This window comes from Coenobita brevimanus, chromosome 96 (genome assembly GCF_032717465.1).
Source record: "Coenobita brevimanus isolate Jiangsu-jjx chromosome 96, ASM3271746v2, whole genome shotgun sequence".
NCBI classification, from domain to species: Eukaryota; Metazoa; Arthropoda; class Malacostraca; order Decapoda; family Coenobitidae; genus Coenobita; species Coenobita brevimanus.
In genome coordinates, this window is record NC_137049.1 from 33,624,661 (window position 1) to 33,644,286 (window position 19,626).

General features: G+C 43.8%; 1 protein-coding gene across 1 annotated transcript in view; it reads right to left on the bottom strand.

The window, feature by feature from the left end:
• Nucleotides 1-273: 273 nt before the first annotated feature.
• LOC145413428 (uncharacterized) overlaps nt 274-19,626 on the bottom strand; it is a 198,803-nt gene continuing 179,450 nt past the window's right edge. The window contains exons 2-6 of the mRNA XM_080283113.1: nt 15,310-15,387; nt 7,297-7,402; nt 4,979-5,132; nt 1,800-2,202; nt 274-482 (exon numbers count right to left, since the gene is read on the bottom strand). Of these exons, the coding sequence (XP_080139239.1) occupies nt 384-482; nt 1,800-2,202; nt 4,979-5,132; nt 7,297-7,402; nt 15,310-15,387 (840 nt within the window). The 3' untranslated portion in view covers nt 274-383. The remainder of the gene's footprint in view (nt 483-1,799; nt 2,203-4,978; nt 5,133-7,296; nt 7,403-15,309; nt 15,388-19,626) is intronic.

Consider the following 19,626-nt stretch of genomic DNA (forward strand, 5'->3'; position numbering starts at 1 on the left):
GTTGAACATGTGGGGCGGGGAGACTCACTCATTTAGTTTCACACTATTTCTGAGTCCAGGGAACTCTACCCAGCTGATCTTACAGGTCAGGTTACGTAGGTTACAAAAGTCAAGCTACAAACTACCGTCAAGAAGTGAGCATTGTTCCAGTGTTCACAGTGGCCCAGCCGGGGATGTCCACTTTGTCACCTCTCGCCACTACAGGTCCTTTTAGCGTTTGATTGTACTTGGTCAGACCAGAACGTGAAAACTGTCTCTTTCCCGGTCTGAATTTACAGTAATAAAAATATAAAAGACTGAACAGATTAATAGTTTATATATATATATACTTTTTTATATATGTATTTTTTTTTTTTTTTTCAGCGGATAAGCACCACTCAAGCTTAGTCCACGCCGCCCTCTAAGGTGGCTGGGTTGAGCACTATCTCTCGCTCCGGCTGCCCGTTGGTGTGGATGTCGGGCAGGCGCGGAATTTTTGATGTCTGGAAAAGAAAAGAATAAAAATGAGGTAAATGTCAAGTCACATAGTGGGAGACAAAGTCAGGTAATAATTCTGTGGGAAATAAGGTCAGGTCAGGCACAAGAATGTAGTGTATTATTTATGCATAACTACTGTACGCCAGTATAAAGGGGACGTAAATGAAGTACAAGAGAGTACTGTACGTAGGTGAATATGCACAAGAAATTCTCCAGTAAGAAAACGACCCAACAAAGAAAAAAAAAAGGAGAAAACTGGAGAGAGTGCTGTGCAAGATGGAGAGGTAAGGGAAGTGAGGAAGAAGATTAACAGGTATAGAGAGGAGACAACACTTAAATGTGAGATAAAGAAAATATGAGGTGGTTGTGAGATGGAGTAACAGATATAGTAACAGTAAGATCGTGAGATAAGAGAGGTGCTGACGGAGAAGAGAAGGCCTAGAGATACAGATTATTTTAATATTTGTATTGCCAAAACTTTGAAGGGAAAGATGTAAACATGCTCCCAGTGTCTGACGGTCACTTGTTAAGTTCTTGCTGAAAGTAAAGACTGTGTTAGTGTCGTTTATCCGTCTCACTGCTGATTGCGCTCTGTAACGTGGAATACAGGCTAACAGTATCTAATGCTCACGGCTGCACCATCAATAACCATCAGATATTGAGGGCTGGCATACACCTTCGCCTTCTGAGCTTTACATTATGGTCGACAGAAGTTAGCGGGTGGTTGGAAAGCGGAGTGAGGGATAAAGAACTGAAAGATAATGAAACTGAGAGAGGCACAGACACTGAAAAAGGCATAGAAGGTACTGGAGGAGAGAAGGCTGCGAGAGAGTAACAGATATGAATATGAGAGGCGACTGTGAGACAGAAGATGAGGTAATGGAACAGAAGATAACAAAACAAGAAAGCTACTGATACCAGAATAAGGACCCAACTCGTGAACTTAGGAACAGCGGTACATTTCTCTACCCACTTGACCACCAATCAATAAACTTTCACTGCATTCAAATATTTAACTCTCCAGCATTCATTTTCACAAAATTTTTTTTCATGGTTCCTTCCCACCTCAATCACGATTCGAACTCATCTCACGCATTTCTTTATCCCCCATGCGTATTTCTTTACCCCCCCTCCAACACTGAAAGGGGCAACAAGTACTGAGAGAAACAGCTGTGAGAGAAGCTGTGGAGAGCAAGTAAGGTTAACGAGACAAGATTCAGTGACGGAGGAGAGGCGAGTGTAAGACAGGATAAGAGATAAAGACAATGACAAGCTGTAAGAGGGGCAGTGCAGAGTGAATAGGATAAACAAGAGATACTGACGGAGGACAGGCGACTGTGTGTAGACGATGGTCGAGAACTTGACACGGACCCCCCAATGCGCTGCCTGGGCGTGACCACCTCGCTCACTTCGTCCATGTACTCCACGTGAAGACCCAGATCTGCGTCGTCCTCGCACTCGTCCTCTATGAAGTTTGGGATGGTGGACTGGACGCGACGCACCGATTTGGCCGTCATTCGTCTGGTCTCTTGTTCATCGTCTTCTTCGTGGGTGTCTAGTCGCTGCGGCACCTCCTCCTCTTCTCCCTCCTCCTGCGCCTCCTCTCTCGCTCTCTCCTGAGAGTGCGGTTGCGGCTGCGTCTCCGTCGTGGTGGTCGTGGTGTCCTCGGCGAGCGTCTCGCGCGAAGGCGATAGCAACGACTTCTCGTCTAAAGGTTTGTTTTTGCTGGAAGGAAAATGATGATTTAGTCATGGCTGCTTTGAAGAGATAATTTTCTTGCATGACCAACACATGGACACCTTCATTTTATTTTACCTTTGCATTTTGTGAAATTCATTATACTAGGAGTCTTTTCTAATGGTGTATGTGAAAGCAACCTTTATTGGAAAATCTTTACTTCGTATTTATCTGACCTGTTATTAATTCGTTTCTCAGCTTTTCTGCATAATACTCTTTCACTATGAGTGCCCCTCTCACTCACTTTCATTCATGCTCTTCTCAGTTTCACCATGCATACAAGTCACATAATTAGGTAAGCCCTTTCTCAACTCTCGTGTTGCTAACACTCAAACATCCTTCTCTCCACAAGGTTATAAATTTGACTTTTTTTTTTTATTGTTTTTGTGTTTTTCTCTGAAGGAAAGGTTTGTGAGCTCCTGGCCTTTGGTTCCTTCTTCCTTGCATTAAGAAAAAAAAAAAAATGTAGGTTTCTTTCAACTTTACCAGCGCACGTTTTCTATCCTGACACATCTTTAACCTCCGACCACTGTCACTTTTCCCTACCACACCAAAATGAACCATTTAATCATTCACAGGACCCGTGCCAACTCTCCATTCATATCCCTCATCAGTGACACCTTGGCATGCGCTCTGTCACTTCATCTGAAGATGCCGTTTTAAGCCATGTTATCTTCTCTTTGAAGGGCTAAAATTTTAACCCTAGTTAGAGCATTTTTTTTTTTTTTTCAGCGTGTTTTGTTTTTCTCTTGGAGGGAACTGTTACTGCGGGCTCATGGCCTTTGGTTCCTTCTTCCTCGCATAAAAAAAAAAAAAAAAACTGGATGCCATTCCTGACGTCCACCAGTGCCTTAGAATGGGATGGAATGCCTTACCTCGTGGTAGACAACGTGTGTCTAACCTACCACCCACAGCAGTTATACCTCATCACTCTATTTAGGTACTCCTAAAACCTAATTTACTCTTCACTGACATTTGTAGTATATCCATCTCATATATAGAAGGTATTCTGACAAAATGAAGTGATGTATAATTGTCTACCAACACCGAGTAAGTTTTATAGAATCATATAAATATAAAATTTCATATGCGATTGCTCCTTCAGTGGGTAGTCGCTTAGTTGTAATGACTGAAGGAGGTGGTAAGCTTAAATGGAAGTGAGAGGCGGTGAAATGAAGAACGTGGTTTAAAATGACAATTGTTTTAAACCGACTAAATAAGATGATGAGTTTAACATGATGTTTAATATACCTGATGGCGAACTGCACGTAGGATAACCTGCGGTGAATTTAGGTAAAAACTTAGGTGGCAGTGAATTTAAGTGACGGTGAATATTAATGGTAATTAAAAATGACAGTAATCCTATGAGTCAGTGAATTTTCAAAGAGAATAAGAGGAGTAGTAAATATAAATGACAGCGATTGTAAGGAAATAGGGAGGGATGCTGAATAACCAAAAGAAAGATACGAAGTGCTGTTATACAAGAGAAACGGTGACAAAATTCCTTAGGGCGTCTATTTTTTTTTTTTTACATTATTGCTACCACGACCTGAAATAGGAATCTAGACTTGCAAAGGGCGGTTTTAGTTGTAGTGTGAGGGAATGTTTGTTGGGTGCTTTCCTTGTCAGTGTGGTGGTAAAGTATGGCAGAACTGTGTAGCTGCCAAGGTGCGTGAGTAAGATGCTGAGGAGCGGAAATATAGGTGTGGGTTACACAGCAAATAACAATACTACGTACGCAGTATTTATGGACCCAGAAGACTTCTGGCAGGGTAAACAGAAATGCTTTGTGTATGACGCTTGAAACAGACTGGGGAATAGGATTCTGAAAGATATACAGAGTACCAGTGTTGGGGAAAACGTGGCGCAATGAATAAGGAATTTTGCCGGTATGAAAGTGTGATGTCTCCTTGGCTGTACAGTGTGCGTATGGAAAGGTTATTGTGGATATCAAGGAGACAACAATAAAGGGAGGAGCTAACTTGATAAGAATTTGGAAGTATGTAAGAGACAAGCTCTGACAGTGAATGTAGCGTATGCGTTTGATGTGTGGAAGAGGCACACTAACTGCGGGTGCTGAGTATGGATGAATGGCTCAACGATGGAGTGGGTGAGGAGGTTTGAATGTCTGGGAAATTTATTTCATGAGGATGGTAGGCTCAGCGAGGAAGTGGGAAAGAGGATTCAGAGGGATAGGAGAAAGGTGCTCTGACAGTGAAGATTATCAAGCAAGGGAGGCAACGTTCCTTCTTACTTGCAGGGAAGGTAGTTTATTTGTCACGGCAAGGTTGTTAATAATTCTAACAGCCTTGTTCTGAATTTTGTCTAGTTGTTTTAATGCAACCTCTCCACATCCATTCCACAAGGGTGAGCAATCTTCAAGCTGCGAGTGCACATGACTCTTGTAAATTATAGCTAACTGCTCATCAGCAAGTATGAATAACACTGTCTGGAGAGAGCAATAATAATAAAACAAAGTCTTTTAATAAAAGGCTTTGAGTTGCATAGCTGTAAGTGATTGTTAAAACCAGGGGAGGTATTCTAGTATGGTTAGGAAACTTACTAACACCTCCTTACCAACTTATTTTTGACTGTGCCGCTACTGTATTCTTGTGTGCCATTCATCCAATCTATGTCGATCCTGAAGAGATGTAAAAAGCAAACCAGCGCATATTAATGAGTAATTTGGAAAATAAATCGTTCAAGATGAGGTGTTAGGGAACCTCCTTACCCGACGAGAATACGGGCCTGTGTGCCAACTTACCGGCCACAGAGGCGACAGCAGGCGGGGGCGGAGCAGAAGAAGAGCCGCAGCAAGCAGAAGAGGAACCCGCACCCGATCAGACTGGGGCCGATCAGACGCAGCTCCTTCGTCTTGAACCCATGCTCACCCATCCCCACGAAGGTGATGATCAGACCTGCACACACGGCCAGGAATTACATTAGCGACGGCAACAAAAAGAAGATAGTATTAATGGTAACATTAATATTCAAAAGTACTCTACTATGAACCTTTGCAGTACGATATCTTTTGTAGTCCACTGTTCGTACCATCACGAGTTTTTATTTATCATAAGGAGACATCAAACAGAAAACGAGCACGAAACAAATGTCCATTAACCTTACAGTATGGTGGAGTTCCTTTGTTCTGTTCTATTCGCCATCATCCTGTTAAATTCAACTTAAATGAAACCCTTAAAGGAAACCTCTCGAAATAAGCTAAAGATAAAAGTGGGGGTAAATCCCTTGCCGTACTTTGTTGCGGTGCTCATTTCGTAACTAAGAGCTTTGAGCCTGTAGCAATCATTCACCTACTTCCAGGGATACATGGCCACTAGATCATCCAAGGTACCACAGTTACCTTCTCTAGGTGTTGCTATAGGTACAAATTTTACTTACCAACCCACCAGAAGTGGATGAACACCTGAGTCGAGTGGTGCCAGGTGTCAGCACAAGGATTCCAACCCTAATACTGTATTATCAAGCCAGCAGCCATTCGGCCACCGCGGCAGAGTAAATACTGAGCTGGGTATATATGGTAAGAGTAAGTCCTCGTTATGCCGTCCTTTCGATGCTCTTTTTAGATATTAAATCTATAGTAAATTATACTGAAATTCACCATTCAAGTTCCACTGCTATCTATATAACCGGTTTACTAGGTTCCCCAAATTTACTTTATGAACTGGATGGCAAAACTGGCGGAACCCGAGAGGGGACGGTGAAGTTCCAGACTCCTTGTTTAGCTGTTTCATATTTCTTTTCAGGTCGCCTCCCCCCCCCCAAAAAAAAAAAAAAAAAAAAGGCATTTTATTAATACAGACACTTGACATGCAGTCCACGGTAGGATTAAAAAAATATATATATATATGAAAAGCACACTTGTCAGTAACTTCTTGTATAAACTGGAGCGTACCGATAAGCTGCTGTATGTAATCAGTGGATACAGAAATTCCAGACCCCTCTTTACCAAAATGCCGGATCTGCCCTAAGAATTATTGCCTCAGCCAACGAAGTCTGGGAAGGTTATAACCTATGATTGTCTGTTTGTTTGTTTGTTTGTCCACACAATATCTCCAAAAGTTCTCAATGAATTTCATTGAAATTTTGTGGAAGGGTGGGCCATGGGCCAAGAAAAAAAAAAAAAAAAAAAATGGGAGGCTGATCCAGATCCGTACCCGGATCCTGCAATGGACTTGGCGAAGGTATGAGCTCTCTGAGTGCTTTCTAGTTTTTAAATGCACCACTGACTTAACCATAGTCTAGGTGGCATAGGATGTTAATGTACGTTGCACCTCTTCATTAATTATTTATTTTGCACATTACATCTTAATATTTACTTGTATGCGTCTATATAACTTTGACATCAACATAGTTTTCATCAGGAGGATGTTGAGGTGTAATGTGCATAATAAATCGCTGAGAAAGATGTGTTATGAAACTTCCAGGAGCCACGAGAAAATAATGCAGTTACTTGTGTGTGTGTGTGTGTGTGTGTGTGTGTGTGTGTGTGTGTGTGTGTGTGTGTGTGTGTGTGTGTGTGTGTGTGTGTGTGTGTGTGTGTGTGTGTGTGTGTGTGTGTGTGTGTGTGTGTGTGTGTGTGTGTGTGTGTGTGTGTGTGTGTGTGTGTGTGTGTGTGTGTGTGTGTGTGTGTGTGTGTGTGTGTGTGTGTGTGTGTGTGTGTGTGTGTGTGTGTGTGTGTGTGTGTGTGTGTGTGTGTGTGTGTGTGTGTGTGTGTGTGTGTGTGTGTGTGTGTGTGTGTGTGTGTGTGTGTGTGTGTGTGTGTGTGTGTGTGTGTGTGTGTGTGTGTGTGTGTGTGTGTGTGTGTGTGTGTGTGTGTGTGTGTGTGTGTGTGTGTGTGTGTGTGTGTGTGTGTGTGTGTGTGTGTGTGTGTGTGTGTGTGTGTGTGTGTGTGTGTGTGTGTGTGTGTGTGTGTGTGTGTGTGTGTGTGTGTGTGTGTGTGTGTGTGTGTGTGTGTGTGTGTGTGTGTGTGTGTGTGTGTGTGTGTGTGTGTGTGTGTGTGTGTGTGTGTGTGTGTGTGTGTGTGTGTGTGTGTGTGTGTGTGTGTGTGTGTGTGAGACGTACCTAGCGCGATGAGACCCAGGCCGACATAGAGTACGATGTTCACGACCCCTGTCTGGCGGTACTTGCCGTCGGCGCGTTTTTCCAGGCTGTCTCCACCAGCATCCACCTGTGTGTGTGACCCAGGGATGTGTTACTACACCTCACATTATAACACCACTATACCAAACTATCATACCATAAAACCACACTTCAATTCATTTCCATACCAAACCGTACCACATACGCATCTCAATACCAAACAGTACCATACCACGACTCATCTCCATATCACACCGCATCATATCACGCCTCATCTCCATACCACACCGCACCACACCACACTGTATGCTTCACTTTCCTTCACTCACCCAACAATGCAGTGCGGTGCATAAGTAAGTCCACACTTTCTTTACAGTATTTTACTGTTGTTAGAAAATAATCATTAACCACAACATAGATTTATAACACTGCATTACATTACTCATAAGAGAAATGATACTAACCTCTTAAGCTCAGGGTCTCAATTGTAATATAATTATTCTGTAATTTGTAATAATGAAGGTATACATGTAAACAAAGTGTACGCATGCTCTTATATCACCCCGTATACTACAAGGCTATATCACCGGCCACAAAATATAATGAACTCAACATTACTGAATGCACAATACATTACAGATCTATAACGCCTACAGAGTGAATTGTGAACGCCTGTACCACTAAACTGTACAGTACAATATTGTGCGACAGCAATTCAGTTTGTACAGCACACTCGTACAATACCAACACAAAGTGCAGGTACTACTACATATATGCATACAGCAGTCATGTCGTTCAAATTAGTGTACCTGGTCAACTCACGACATGGAAATACAGTGAGGCTCACAAAACAGGATCTGTGCACCAAACGCTAGAACTTATCACTCTTGCATTATACACAAATACCACACTACACCTTTTTACAAACAGTATACTCTGGGTAGGTGTAACAGCTCTTTATAACATCACACTACACGTTACCAGTGTGTATGTACTAGTGCGTGTGTATTGGCTAACAACTTACTGTACATTTCCCCGTTGCTCATCACCATCCACTCTTGTACTGTATGTACGATTGTCATTAATGTGTCTCCGAAGAAGCATTATACGCTACTGGTGCACTATTCTATATCAGATATTTTCTTTGTCCCAAAAGTTGGTCATGTAATGCAGACATACAGTACGCGGTGCAGTGCACATTTTCTACCTGATTAGGTGCACCATACGAATAACACTATGTACAGCGCATTCTGACCCCGCCCTCATACAGTATACAGTTTAATTAATCTTAACAAATAAGTCACAGTAGGTCGTGCCAGTTCCTCGCCAGCGCGAAGGAAGTGAGGCACCAAACTCGTGCTTGCGTTCAGGCTTAATGGCAAGCCACACCCTCGCCCAGTCAACAACGGCGCGTCGGAGGATGTTACTGGTGGGCTCAGGACTGATTCTTGCAGCATGCTCACAAGGGGTAGTGTGCGACTTCCTTCACTCCATCATGTCACTACTGACATCCTTTAATTTAATCCCATTTTCCCAGTGGTGACACTTTAACTATTTAAAAATAATGACTGACCATTCTGCTTTGAAAAGAGAATAATAATAACACGATTGATAAGGCAATGATAACCTGCAAAATGCCAGGCGCCCAGTTACCAATAATATCTTTGAAGAACCAAATTTTTCTAGCAAGTTCAAAGTTAGTTAAAAAGTTTAAAACAGAATAAAATAATATTAGTTACCAATAAAATCAAACATAAATTACTTGATATTTTAAAAAGATACTGAACTGATTAGACAGCTGAAGATACTGTTCAGTTGAACCAGAGGGTTACCGAATATGGAATAGGATTACATTTTGTTTATTTATTTATCTTTTCATACATGGTAGGTGTACATGCACATGTGTACACACACACACACACACGCAAAGCGTCCACACAACCAAGTACAGACACACGTATAAACACACGTTCATATACACAGTCACTCATGTATGTATCATGTATGTATGCATTGTAACGACCGACTTGCGTCCTCCTACACTGGCGAGCAGCTCCAATAGGCTATACACATCCAAGCCGTGTTTTGCAGGTTCTTAAGTGCAGTTGATCCGTAAGGCTGTGAAACACAACTTTCTGTCCCTGGAAATGTGACCCGCCCCCAGCCAGTGCTTCACACAAGGGTACGGGAGTGGAAGGCTTTGGTGTACAGGGTTAGAGTGTGTATGAGGAAAATGAATGTGTTTGTGAATAAGAAAGTCTGTATGTGCCATCGGAAGAAGCTGGACAGGGAGTGAACGTGTCATCGCATGAGAGGACATACTACGGCACCTCTCAAATGTTCACCCCCGACTGGAATTAACTCAGGTCCGGAAAACTGGTAGGTGTGCATGTTACTCCTCGACCCTCGCAGGCTCCCACATACAGGAAAGCACATGTAGGTATATCAACACGTCCATAAACACGTATTGACACTGGTACACTCACGCACACACATACACATACGTACTCACACATACACACACGAGCATACATACACAGGCGCGCACGGGCACTCACATACACACTTCTTCCCCCCCTTCTCTCTCTCTCTCTCTCTCTCTCTCCAAATATTTACCAACACACACACACACACACACACAGACACAGACACACACACACACACACACACACACACACACACACACACACACACACACACACACACACCTCAATCCTTCAAAATGTGGGCTCTAGTTCCCGGATAATCTCTTGATCAATGTACAGTGGTTGTTTCGGGAAGGAGGGGGAGGGGATTGGGAAGGACGCAAGACTGGTACAACATGCGGATCTGCGGACATCAGACGTAAGTGGAGGAGGAAAGGGTGCGATGGATGAACAACTTGAGTCATCACTGCCGTTGTACCCAGGAACAGTTCGCCCTGCAGTCGCTTAGAGGGAGGAGAACCATGCAAGTAAACCATTTGACTGCGATGCTCTCGGCCAAAATGTTAAATGTGGTCGTTATTGAAATTTTTGATGTCTAAGTCCTGTGCGCAGTAATATCGTCTATCAATGACCGGAATATAATGTAATGTAGATGTTTCGCAGCCAAAGGGTTTAAGTGATGATGGTGCGAGATTTCAGCCAATGTAACAACTCACTGTTTGTACCTGTACCTCATCAATATCATCACCATCCTCAGAGTCTTCTTCCTGATCTTCCTCCTAGAAGTGTAAGCAAACACAAAATGCAAATGATATACCAGACATCAAGAAAATAACAATAAAAAGTAGCTCTGTAACATAAAAATAATAAACATCTGGAAATTTAATACCAGCCTCGTCGATCACGTTTCAGTGGAAGAATCAGGTGTCACTTACGTATAGTCGTGTAATTTAGGATCGGATCCAATCTTACCATCATTTCCAAAGAACACCGGCACACTACACACTAGGATTCTTTCTCAATATGTTTCAGTATCACAGAACAGTGTAAGGGGCCCAGACACTAAATTCTCGACTCTGTAAGAAGGATTTGTCGGTAGGATATCACCTGACAGCAAACGTATAGACGTACAATTCATCAGTCAACTTACTGATCCTCTTCCCCTCCGTAAACCACAGTAGGAGGAGGAATGAGCTCTTGACTAAGCTATCAGAAAATTCTTGGAGCGTGTGGTAAAATCAACGCCCACGAATTACTTTGCAAGAGTACTTTTTATTTTTTTTTACTAACTAGGGCGAAAATGGGAGGAAAAGGACATCATTATACCCCTGTTTTATGTCCTTGAATACATAAAAAGGCCTTGCTTTGGATAAGTTTGTGGAATCAGTGGTATACTTTATGCATACCCTCGACATGGATGATGTTAGAGGTGCATTAGCTTGATTTAATATTTCACTTCATCGTTACATATTAAGCATACTATATATTGGATTTTTTATTTTCTATTATAATATATACCCAGCAAAGAAATAATTTAATTTTGATTATAAGTTTACAAATATTTTTTCACTTCATTTCTTTGTTACCAATAAAGTTCGTGAAATTATGGCGCACGAATGGGCATAAATCTGGTCAAAAAGGGGGGGAGGGGTGCAAGAGATCTAGCGATCATGGGATTTTGCTGATCGGTATTTAGCGTACCGCCCTCTGCCTACTGGCTCATAATCGCGAAACTCATAGGTTCAAGCTTTGATGTTCCTCCCTGTAAAACTTTTAAAAGTGCCCAACTCCGTTTTCTATGGAGGGTGACCGGGATTAAAGAGTTACTTTGCCTTATATTTTGCAAATGTTCTACCTATCTATCTATTGCCAGACGCCATAATCCCGTAAGGGGTGGCCATTTGACTTTGAGTTGTTTGTTTTACAAGAAGGGGCACTAATCCTCCACCAACCCACTGATTTGGACATATTGTTTGTAATAACAAAAAAGTATTAATGTGCATTATGCAGCAACAATCATGCAAGGAATGTGCGCTACGGAGCCCACAAAACGACGAGAATAATGCCGGTGCTCATTATTTTATGAACAAGTACGTTTGCCAAAATACGCTATGCATATACAGCATCTTATATTATCAATTTAACTCACGGATAATCCAGCCCAAGTAGAATTGCTACAAACTGAAGCACGAAGACCGTCTGATAATGCCAATTTTTTGCCAAAATTCTGCCATTCATTAATAATTTGAAATCTTATGTATGTGTACAGGTTTCAAGTACTCGTACTCATGTTGTATGAACACTGTGGAAGTGTTAGCAGCATCTGCAACTTCATGAGAACAGTTTTCACCAGTTCAAAGTATTCTTGCGTCAGATAACTTAAGAGAGAGTGATACGGGGTGGCAGCAACGTGGGGGTTAGGTGGTGATGATGGCTGTGAAGGAAGATGTGTGAATTGGTGGTGATGGTGGTGGTGTGGTGGTGGTAACAGAGGTGTGAATCGTGGCGGTTGATTGTGGCAGAGGCAGGGCTTGTGATGGTGCCGGTAGAAGTATGGGTTGTGGAGGTGCAAATTATGAGGGTTGTTGTGGTGGTTGGTGGTGACGGCAGGTGTGGGTTTTGGTGGTGGTGGCAGGTGCGGGTTGTGGTGGTATTGGTGGCAAAAGTTTGAGTTGTGGTGGTAGTGATGGCAAAGGTGTGGGTTGGGGTGGTAATGGTGGCAGAAATATGGGTTGTGGTAGTGATGGTAGTGGTGGCTGACATGTTGGTTGTGGTAGTGGTGGTGGTGGCAGACTTGTGGTCTGTAGTGGTGGTGGCAGATAAGTGGGTTATGCTGGCGGTGGTGGTTGTGGTGGTGGCAGATATGTGGGTTGGGGTGGTGGTGGCAGATATGTGGGTTGGGGTGGTGGTGGCAGATATGTGGGTTGGGGTGGCAGTGGTAGTGGCAGCGGCGACAGAGGTGTGGGTTGTTGTTGATGTTGTTGTGATGGTGGTGGTGGTATCAGCGCTCTACTTTTACCTCTAAAACACTGAAAAACCAAAGTTAAATAATTATGAAAGATATAAAGCTGAGAATTGAGACAATTGTTAATGCTGCTGCCAGTCCACCTAAGCCTAACAGAGTGAACCTAACCGTAACTTTCTGAAAACCTGTGATACATCGGTAGACTTGATAACTGCTCATCTATTACATAACACAAAGCGACAGCGGAAGGGACAGGGAAAAAACAGTATGTGAATGAAATCTTCGTAATGGCAATCTTTTTCCAATGTATTTTATTAAATTATATACTCCGCACGCCAAAATTTCTACCATAATGATGCTCAGCTACATGCAAAGAAGTTGGGAACTGCTTCGGGGGTTTCCTGCTCATATCCTGGGCACAAAACTGTAATCTTAAGTTTATTTTTCCTGTGCGTAATCTAGACATTCATGGATGGATATGAATAAAGAGTTTATATTCAACAAACAACAAACCAAGGAACTCTCCAATCGTCAAAGTGTATGCGACACCGAACGAAAGATCAAAACTTTGCTTGTTGAGGCTGATCGACGAACTATCATACCGGTACCATTATCAAATCACTTTGGTAGTGCACCCCGCATACCAGGCATACCAACCATTCCGAGATGACAGAAACCGCAGTGTTAATACTGAAATCCACTGTGTCCACGTGTCTGAATCCTTTTTTTAGCTGACTGAACAATTCCTCATTCACGGTTAGTCTTGTCCTATTATTACCTTGTATGCCTGTTGAGTCAGACGCAGTAAGTTCGTGACTTTTTCAGGCCTGACAATGACTGGGCAGAACAGGTTTAGAAGGGCGGGGCAACTATTTCCTGGTCTTAGCTGACCTCTTCCCAGTGATCAACTTTATAAACATTGCGATTTGTTTAAAGTCATCCGCTTCGTCCACGTCGCGTTCGGGAGGGGTCGCTAAGCCAGGCCATTATGTACGGCTTACGGGCACGGCGGTGGGGGCAGGTGCTGGGGTGCTGAAGGGGGTGGTGGATGTATGTTACGCGTTGGAAGGAGAGACAGTAGGGGTAAAATGGTGGTGGCAGGGTTGAAATGGTTATGTAACGGTGATGCTTGAGGCACAGGGGATGGTATTGGCAGAGGCTGTGGTATCAGTGGTGGTGGCTGTAGTGTAGCTACTGGGGGTTGGGATGTTGTGTTAACAAATGTGAGAAGTAATGGACAGCGTGTGGGTAGTGGGGGCAGAGGGGTGACACTGGGGGGTTATGCTCCGGTGACAGTTGTAAAGATGAAGGTAGGGGTGTAGGTTGTGGTGTATGTGTGGTAGAAGTGTGGGTTGTGGTGGATGTGGTGGTAGAAGTGTGGGTTGTGGTGTATGTGGTAGTGGGAGTGTGGGTTGTGGTGTATGTGGTGATGAGGGGTGATGTAGGTGGTTGTAGGGGTGTGGTGCAAGTGGTGTTAGGGGCTGGGTTTCAGGTGTTGATGATGGTAGGAGTGGTGGTCGTAGTAGGGGCAGTGGCAGGGGTGGCAATGTTGGTAATAATGGGGGGTAAAGGGTTATGTCAGGGTGGTGATAATAAGGGTGAAGTGATGGTGGCAAGAGGAGACTGAGCTGGGGTGGTGGTATGAATGTTGGCAAGGGTGTGGGAAATGGTGGCAGACTGAGAAGAAAATGCAGTGCCAAATAAGAGTACTGGTGGGAACGTGAAATTAGTGGAGCGAAAGGTGAAGAGGTGGAGGACAATGTTAACCAGAGCATGTGTCACTTTTAAGTATTCGATGGTAACGATTTCATTTCAAAGTATTCAGGGATCTGCAATATTCGTGAGGCTTTATGTAATGCAGCTTCTGTTTTGTTATCCTACTTCCCTGCTTCTTATTTTCCGATGTTGCGTGATAACGAACTATTTTGCTATGAATCAAGAATATTATCAACCGAATTTTCTATTTTCTTGATCAAAATAAAGACTGTATTGACTGTGACTGACTATGCTCCTAATACAGAGGCTTCGGGATGGTGAAGATGTGTTTCTCCATTCAGACAGAGGATGCATTGTTTGTTCTAATCCTGCCAACTTCGGACCATTTTATTCACCTTGGGGAAAACGTTTCGAAATGGAAGGATTACTGTGGTTACTTGGATCCTTCATAAGCCTCTTCAATCCGAGAGGTCTTTTCTAACTTGAGTAAAATCGTCTGGAGGCAGCAAGAATGAACTATCTACTACGTCATCTCAGTGAAAGGGTTAAATTCGTCTTTAAAAAAAAAAAAAAAAAAAAAGTGCAATGCCAGAAGCTTTAAGGGTACTGACAGGTAGGCGTAATGTTACCCTTTTTTCATAGGGAGAAGGTTAAACTCATGGTCTAATATACCACGGAAAGTAGACAATACTTCAGTCTAAACACTTTCACTTGCATCTCGACCCCCCCAAAAAAAAGAAAAAAAAAACGTGCATAGGGAGAAGGTTAAACTTTTTGTCTAATATACTATGGAAAGTCAACAATACTTCTTTCTAGATATTTTCACCTGCACCCAGGAAAAAAAAAAAATCCGTGCAATTCCGACAGCAGTGAGCCTATTGACGTTACCTTGTTTTTGGGCGGCCATCTTCGTGCTGGTCTTTTGTCCCCAACCTTCCCGGCCCAGGCGCTCTTCCCATTAGGTAGCTGTGGAAGAGAGAGACGGGGTTAGAGAACATGCTTGTGTCACTCGGACTGTAACAAGAAGTAATAATGATACTACTACTACTACTACTGCTACTACTACTACTACTACTACTGCTACTACTACTACTGCTACTACTACTACTACTGCTACTACTACTACTACTAATCATCATCATCATCCCCCCTAATAAACTGGGTTGCATCAGTAATATATCTGCAAGGTGTTATTTTCTTTGCAAAGTAATATTACTGCTTCCCGATAGCATTTTCGTGATTATTACCTGGTTACTAACGAAGTATTGGATTATTTCATTGCCACTGTTATGGGATAGATGAAAATAAGATAAAGCCTCTATGATTTGACTCCTTCCAGTGAAACAATTATACAGTAGCAATAGAGAATAGGGCTAGAGATGTATGTAGTATATAATCCATGGAAATATGACGTTCGATAAGATGAACGTCCTGTGATGGGAAAGGAAAAGTAGTGTATGAAAAATAAAGTTATGACAGGTTGCATTTCTGATATTATCGATTATAGAAAGTGAATAATTCAGCGTTTGTCAGTCAGCTAATTATTCAGTCCAGTGACGTACTTTTAAGTTTCATTCTTACCACCTGGAGGCGATTTTACTCAGCTTAATAGAAACCTTCAGTAGTGGTGGGGTAAAGGAACGCTACATCTAATCCCTCCAGTGAGAAGAATTCTATCCTAGGCTGAATATTATCATTGGGAGATAGGATGAATAAAATACAGAATACGTTACCGGACTGAATCGGTTAAATCAGCTTCATCAGCAATAATCAGTTTCCGTAGTGACAGAGACAGTAATAAACAGACACAACCAAATCTCTGCCCTAAACGCTGACCTCCCCCTTCATTCCCCCCTCTCCCCCCGCCGACATAAATGAGTAGTGTGATGGCGTGTGAGGTGCCAGTTACCTTGTGCCCCTGTGTTGCTCCCTCGAGGAGGTTTGCGTGCTGGTGGGGGTCGACCGGGGCAACGCACTAACACCTACCACAACAACACACCACCACCACAACACACCAACTCCTCACACATCACCTCGCCCATAGCCCTGCACCTCATCTCACCTTCCTTTGACACATCAGCTACATCTTACACTTCACCTTCTCAATTCTCTTATTCCTCACTACCCCAGTACTGTCACACCTCACCTTTCCATCACTCCTGCACCACACATTCCAGCACCCTCCTACATCTCTTCTCCAATTACCTCGCTATACTGTCTTACACCCCAACTCTCTCTCATACCTCACCTCACATTCCTACACCTCCTTTCCATCTCTGACGTCACCTCCCACTGTTATATCCCACTTCTCACACTTACACAACACTTCCCTCTTATACATCACCTCCCACTCTTACACCTCATGCACCTCTCACTCTTATGCTTCACGTTTCCCTTACACCTCATCTCAGTCTTGCACCTCTCTCTCTCTCTCTCTCTCTCTCTCTCTCTCTCTCTCTCTCTCTCTCATAATTCGCTTCTCAACACCCTCTAACACCGCGCCTCTTCACTGTTTTGGTCAGGTAACCAATATTCACTATTTTTGTTTTCATTTTTTTCGTATTCTTTGGCTTAAGCTAATGTGTTTCCACTGTTGAGGTATTTTGCTTGAAACTTGTCCTACTCCTACGAGGTAAGGTCAGGTTGTATAAAATTAATTACTGTTCACTATGGAATATGCGTTCTATTTTCTTCTTGCGAGAAAATGGAAGAATCCTATTTTCCGGCGGGCTGTCCAGCTTGCCATGGTCCTCCTCCCTATGGTGGGGCTTGGTTATGCTGCGGACGATGGCCATACACGAGCGCATGCTTCGGTGCGGCTTGTGGAGAGCTGCCATGTTGTTGAAGGCCACCACGTATTCCCCGTTGGCTATGGGCGTGTTGGAAATGTGCTCGCCGTCGTCAGCGTGGATGTGCCAGAATAGTAACCTCGAAGGACAGCGGGAGGGAATAGGCTCGTCGTCCCACACAGAGCGAAGGTACAGCGCCACTCTCTCATACCACGGCAGGCGTTTTCTTTCATTAGAAATATTCTCCAGCATCGTGGTGGCTTCCTGGACGAACTGCATAAATCTTTGGTTCTGACTGTCTATGATTTCATACTGGTGTCCTCTGCTGGTGGAGGGAGGAGATGTTTTTTTTCTCTCATTTTCTGTCTGTGGATGACGGAAACTCTGCATGGCCATACTCTCACCGGTTGAAGGGCGACTCTCCAGGTCGATGGAATCTGAAGAAGGGTCTGGTGAAACTGTGGCTCGTTGCTTCAGCCGCTGTATAAACCTCGATCGCCTGGCCTTCTGGTTGTCTTCTGACTGCTTCATCGATGACTTTATTACCGGCATTGGAGAGTTGACTCGTTCCTCATAACTGATGCCCTTTATGGATGATTCTCTGACAGTTATAACGAGTGTCTGATTGTGCCTCTCTGTGTGCTCGGGTGTGGCAAACATGGCTGAGGGCGCACCGCAGGTTGGAAGGGCAGTTACCGATTGCCAGTGAAGCATTAATATATTTACTGAAAGCCATGACAGTTCTATCACAAACTCTCGGTTTCATAATACTGGTTGGCATTTCCACGTCCGTGTACTGATTACGTCATAAACCAGCATACAGCACCCACACAAATATTTATTTGTTGCACACATGTTGATTCACTCATGTTTGTGTAAGCCTTACTTTTCAGGTTTCTAGCGGCCACACAGTTGCAGTTTGATTTCCCTTCCACGATAATCGTCTGTTTTTACGCTCTCATACTACTGTCACAACGTTCTTTGAGCTATTAAGGTCTTTGAGATTGTATCGTGCACATTATCACAATCAGCGATCATTAGCGGGGTTGAAGGACGTCGTTGTGACCAGGTGTTATGGTGATATGGTAGTAGATGTGGTGGTGTGGCAGGTGTGGAGGTGTGGTGGTATTTGTGGCGGTGCAGTGACTGTTGCGGTGTGGTAGGTTTTCGGTGTGGTGAATGTGGTGGTGGAGTGCCGGTAGACGTGGTGAGTGACAACACAACAGTGGCAGGGTTGCTTGCTGTGTCTGTGTGCCGGGGGTCGCCAGGGTCGGGGTGGGTGAGGGGTGGGGGCTGGACACACGACGAGGGCTGTGGGTGGATAGGAAGGCATGCTGGTGGTGGGCGGAGGGAGGGACAGACAGGGCAGACTTGTACACGGGGGTAGAAGGGAAAGGAAAGAGGGGAGGGTGGCAGGGAAAGGAGGAGGTAAAAAACAAGAGGTAGAAGACAAAGAATGGTTAAATCAGTGAAGAGAGAGAGAGGGAGGGTGGAGCAGACAGGAAAGAGGAAAGCAGACGGAGAGTAAAGCGGAAAGGAGAATTGTGGGGCAGAGGGGAAGAGAGGAAGGTGAGGAGGAGTAGAGGGGAAGGGGGAAGCTAGAGGGGAAGGAAGGAGGGTGGAGGCAGAGGGGGAAAGGGAAGGGCCGGTTGTAGTGAGGTATGTTGGCTGGAAGTGGTGTGTGTGTGTGTGTGTGTGTGTGTGTGTGTGTGTGTGTGTGTGTGTGTGTGTGTGTGTGTGTGTGTGTGTGTGTGTGTGTGTGTGTGTGTGTTCTACCACCATTACGTTACCTTGGTGACTACAACACTTACGTTTACTTCAGTCTCTCCTATTTGCTTAATCTGACCTCATTCTTTTATCGCTGTTCAAAAATTGTAAATGAGAAAGTCATACCCAGTTCATTCGGCACATATAAACTTAATGGCCAACAGGTATCTGAACAGGGTAGCTACTGGCCAGGTACTGGGTCGATGGAATGCATAATTGATAGGTGGGACAGGTGTGAGGTGGGCAGCAAGTGGCAGGTGTCTTGATCAATAGTGGCACCTCGCTGCTCACCTGACGACCACCACCACCCCCACCACCACCTCACCTGTACACACACACACACACACACACACACACTCAAACACGCACATAGTTTTACATGCATTCACTGTTTTTCTTAGACACACACACACACACACACACACACACACACACACACACACACACACACACAAACACACACACACATACACACACACACACACATTCACCAGGCCACACTCACGCACCAGCACAGGGTCGCATATCTACATACATTCCACATGATAAAATAAGTATACTGTGAATACCTATACACATGGACAAACAAAGAAACAGAGTCAGGGTAAACAATCCTTTTCCGTGTCTGGAATTCCGAACAAACGAGTCG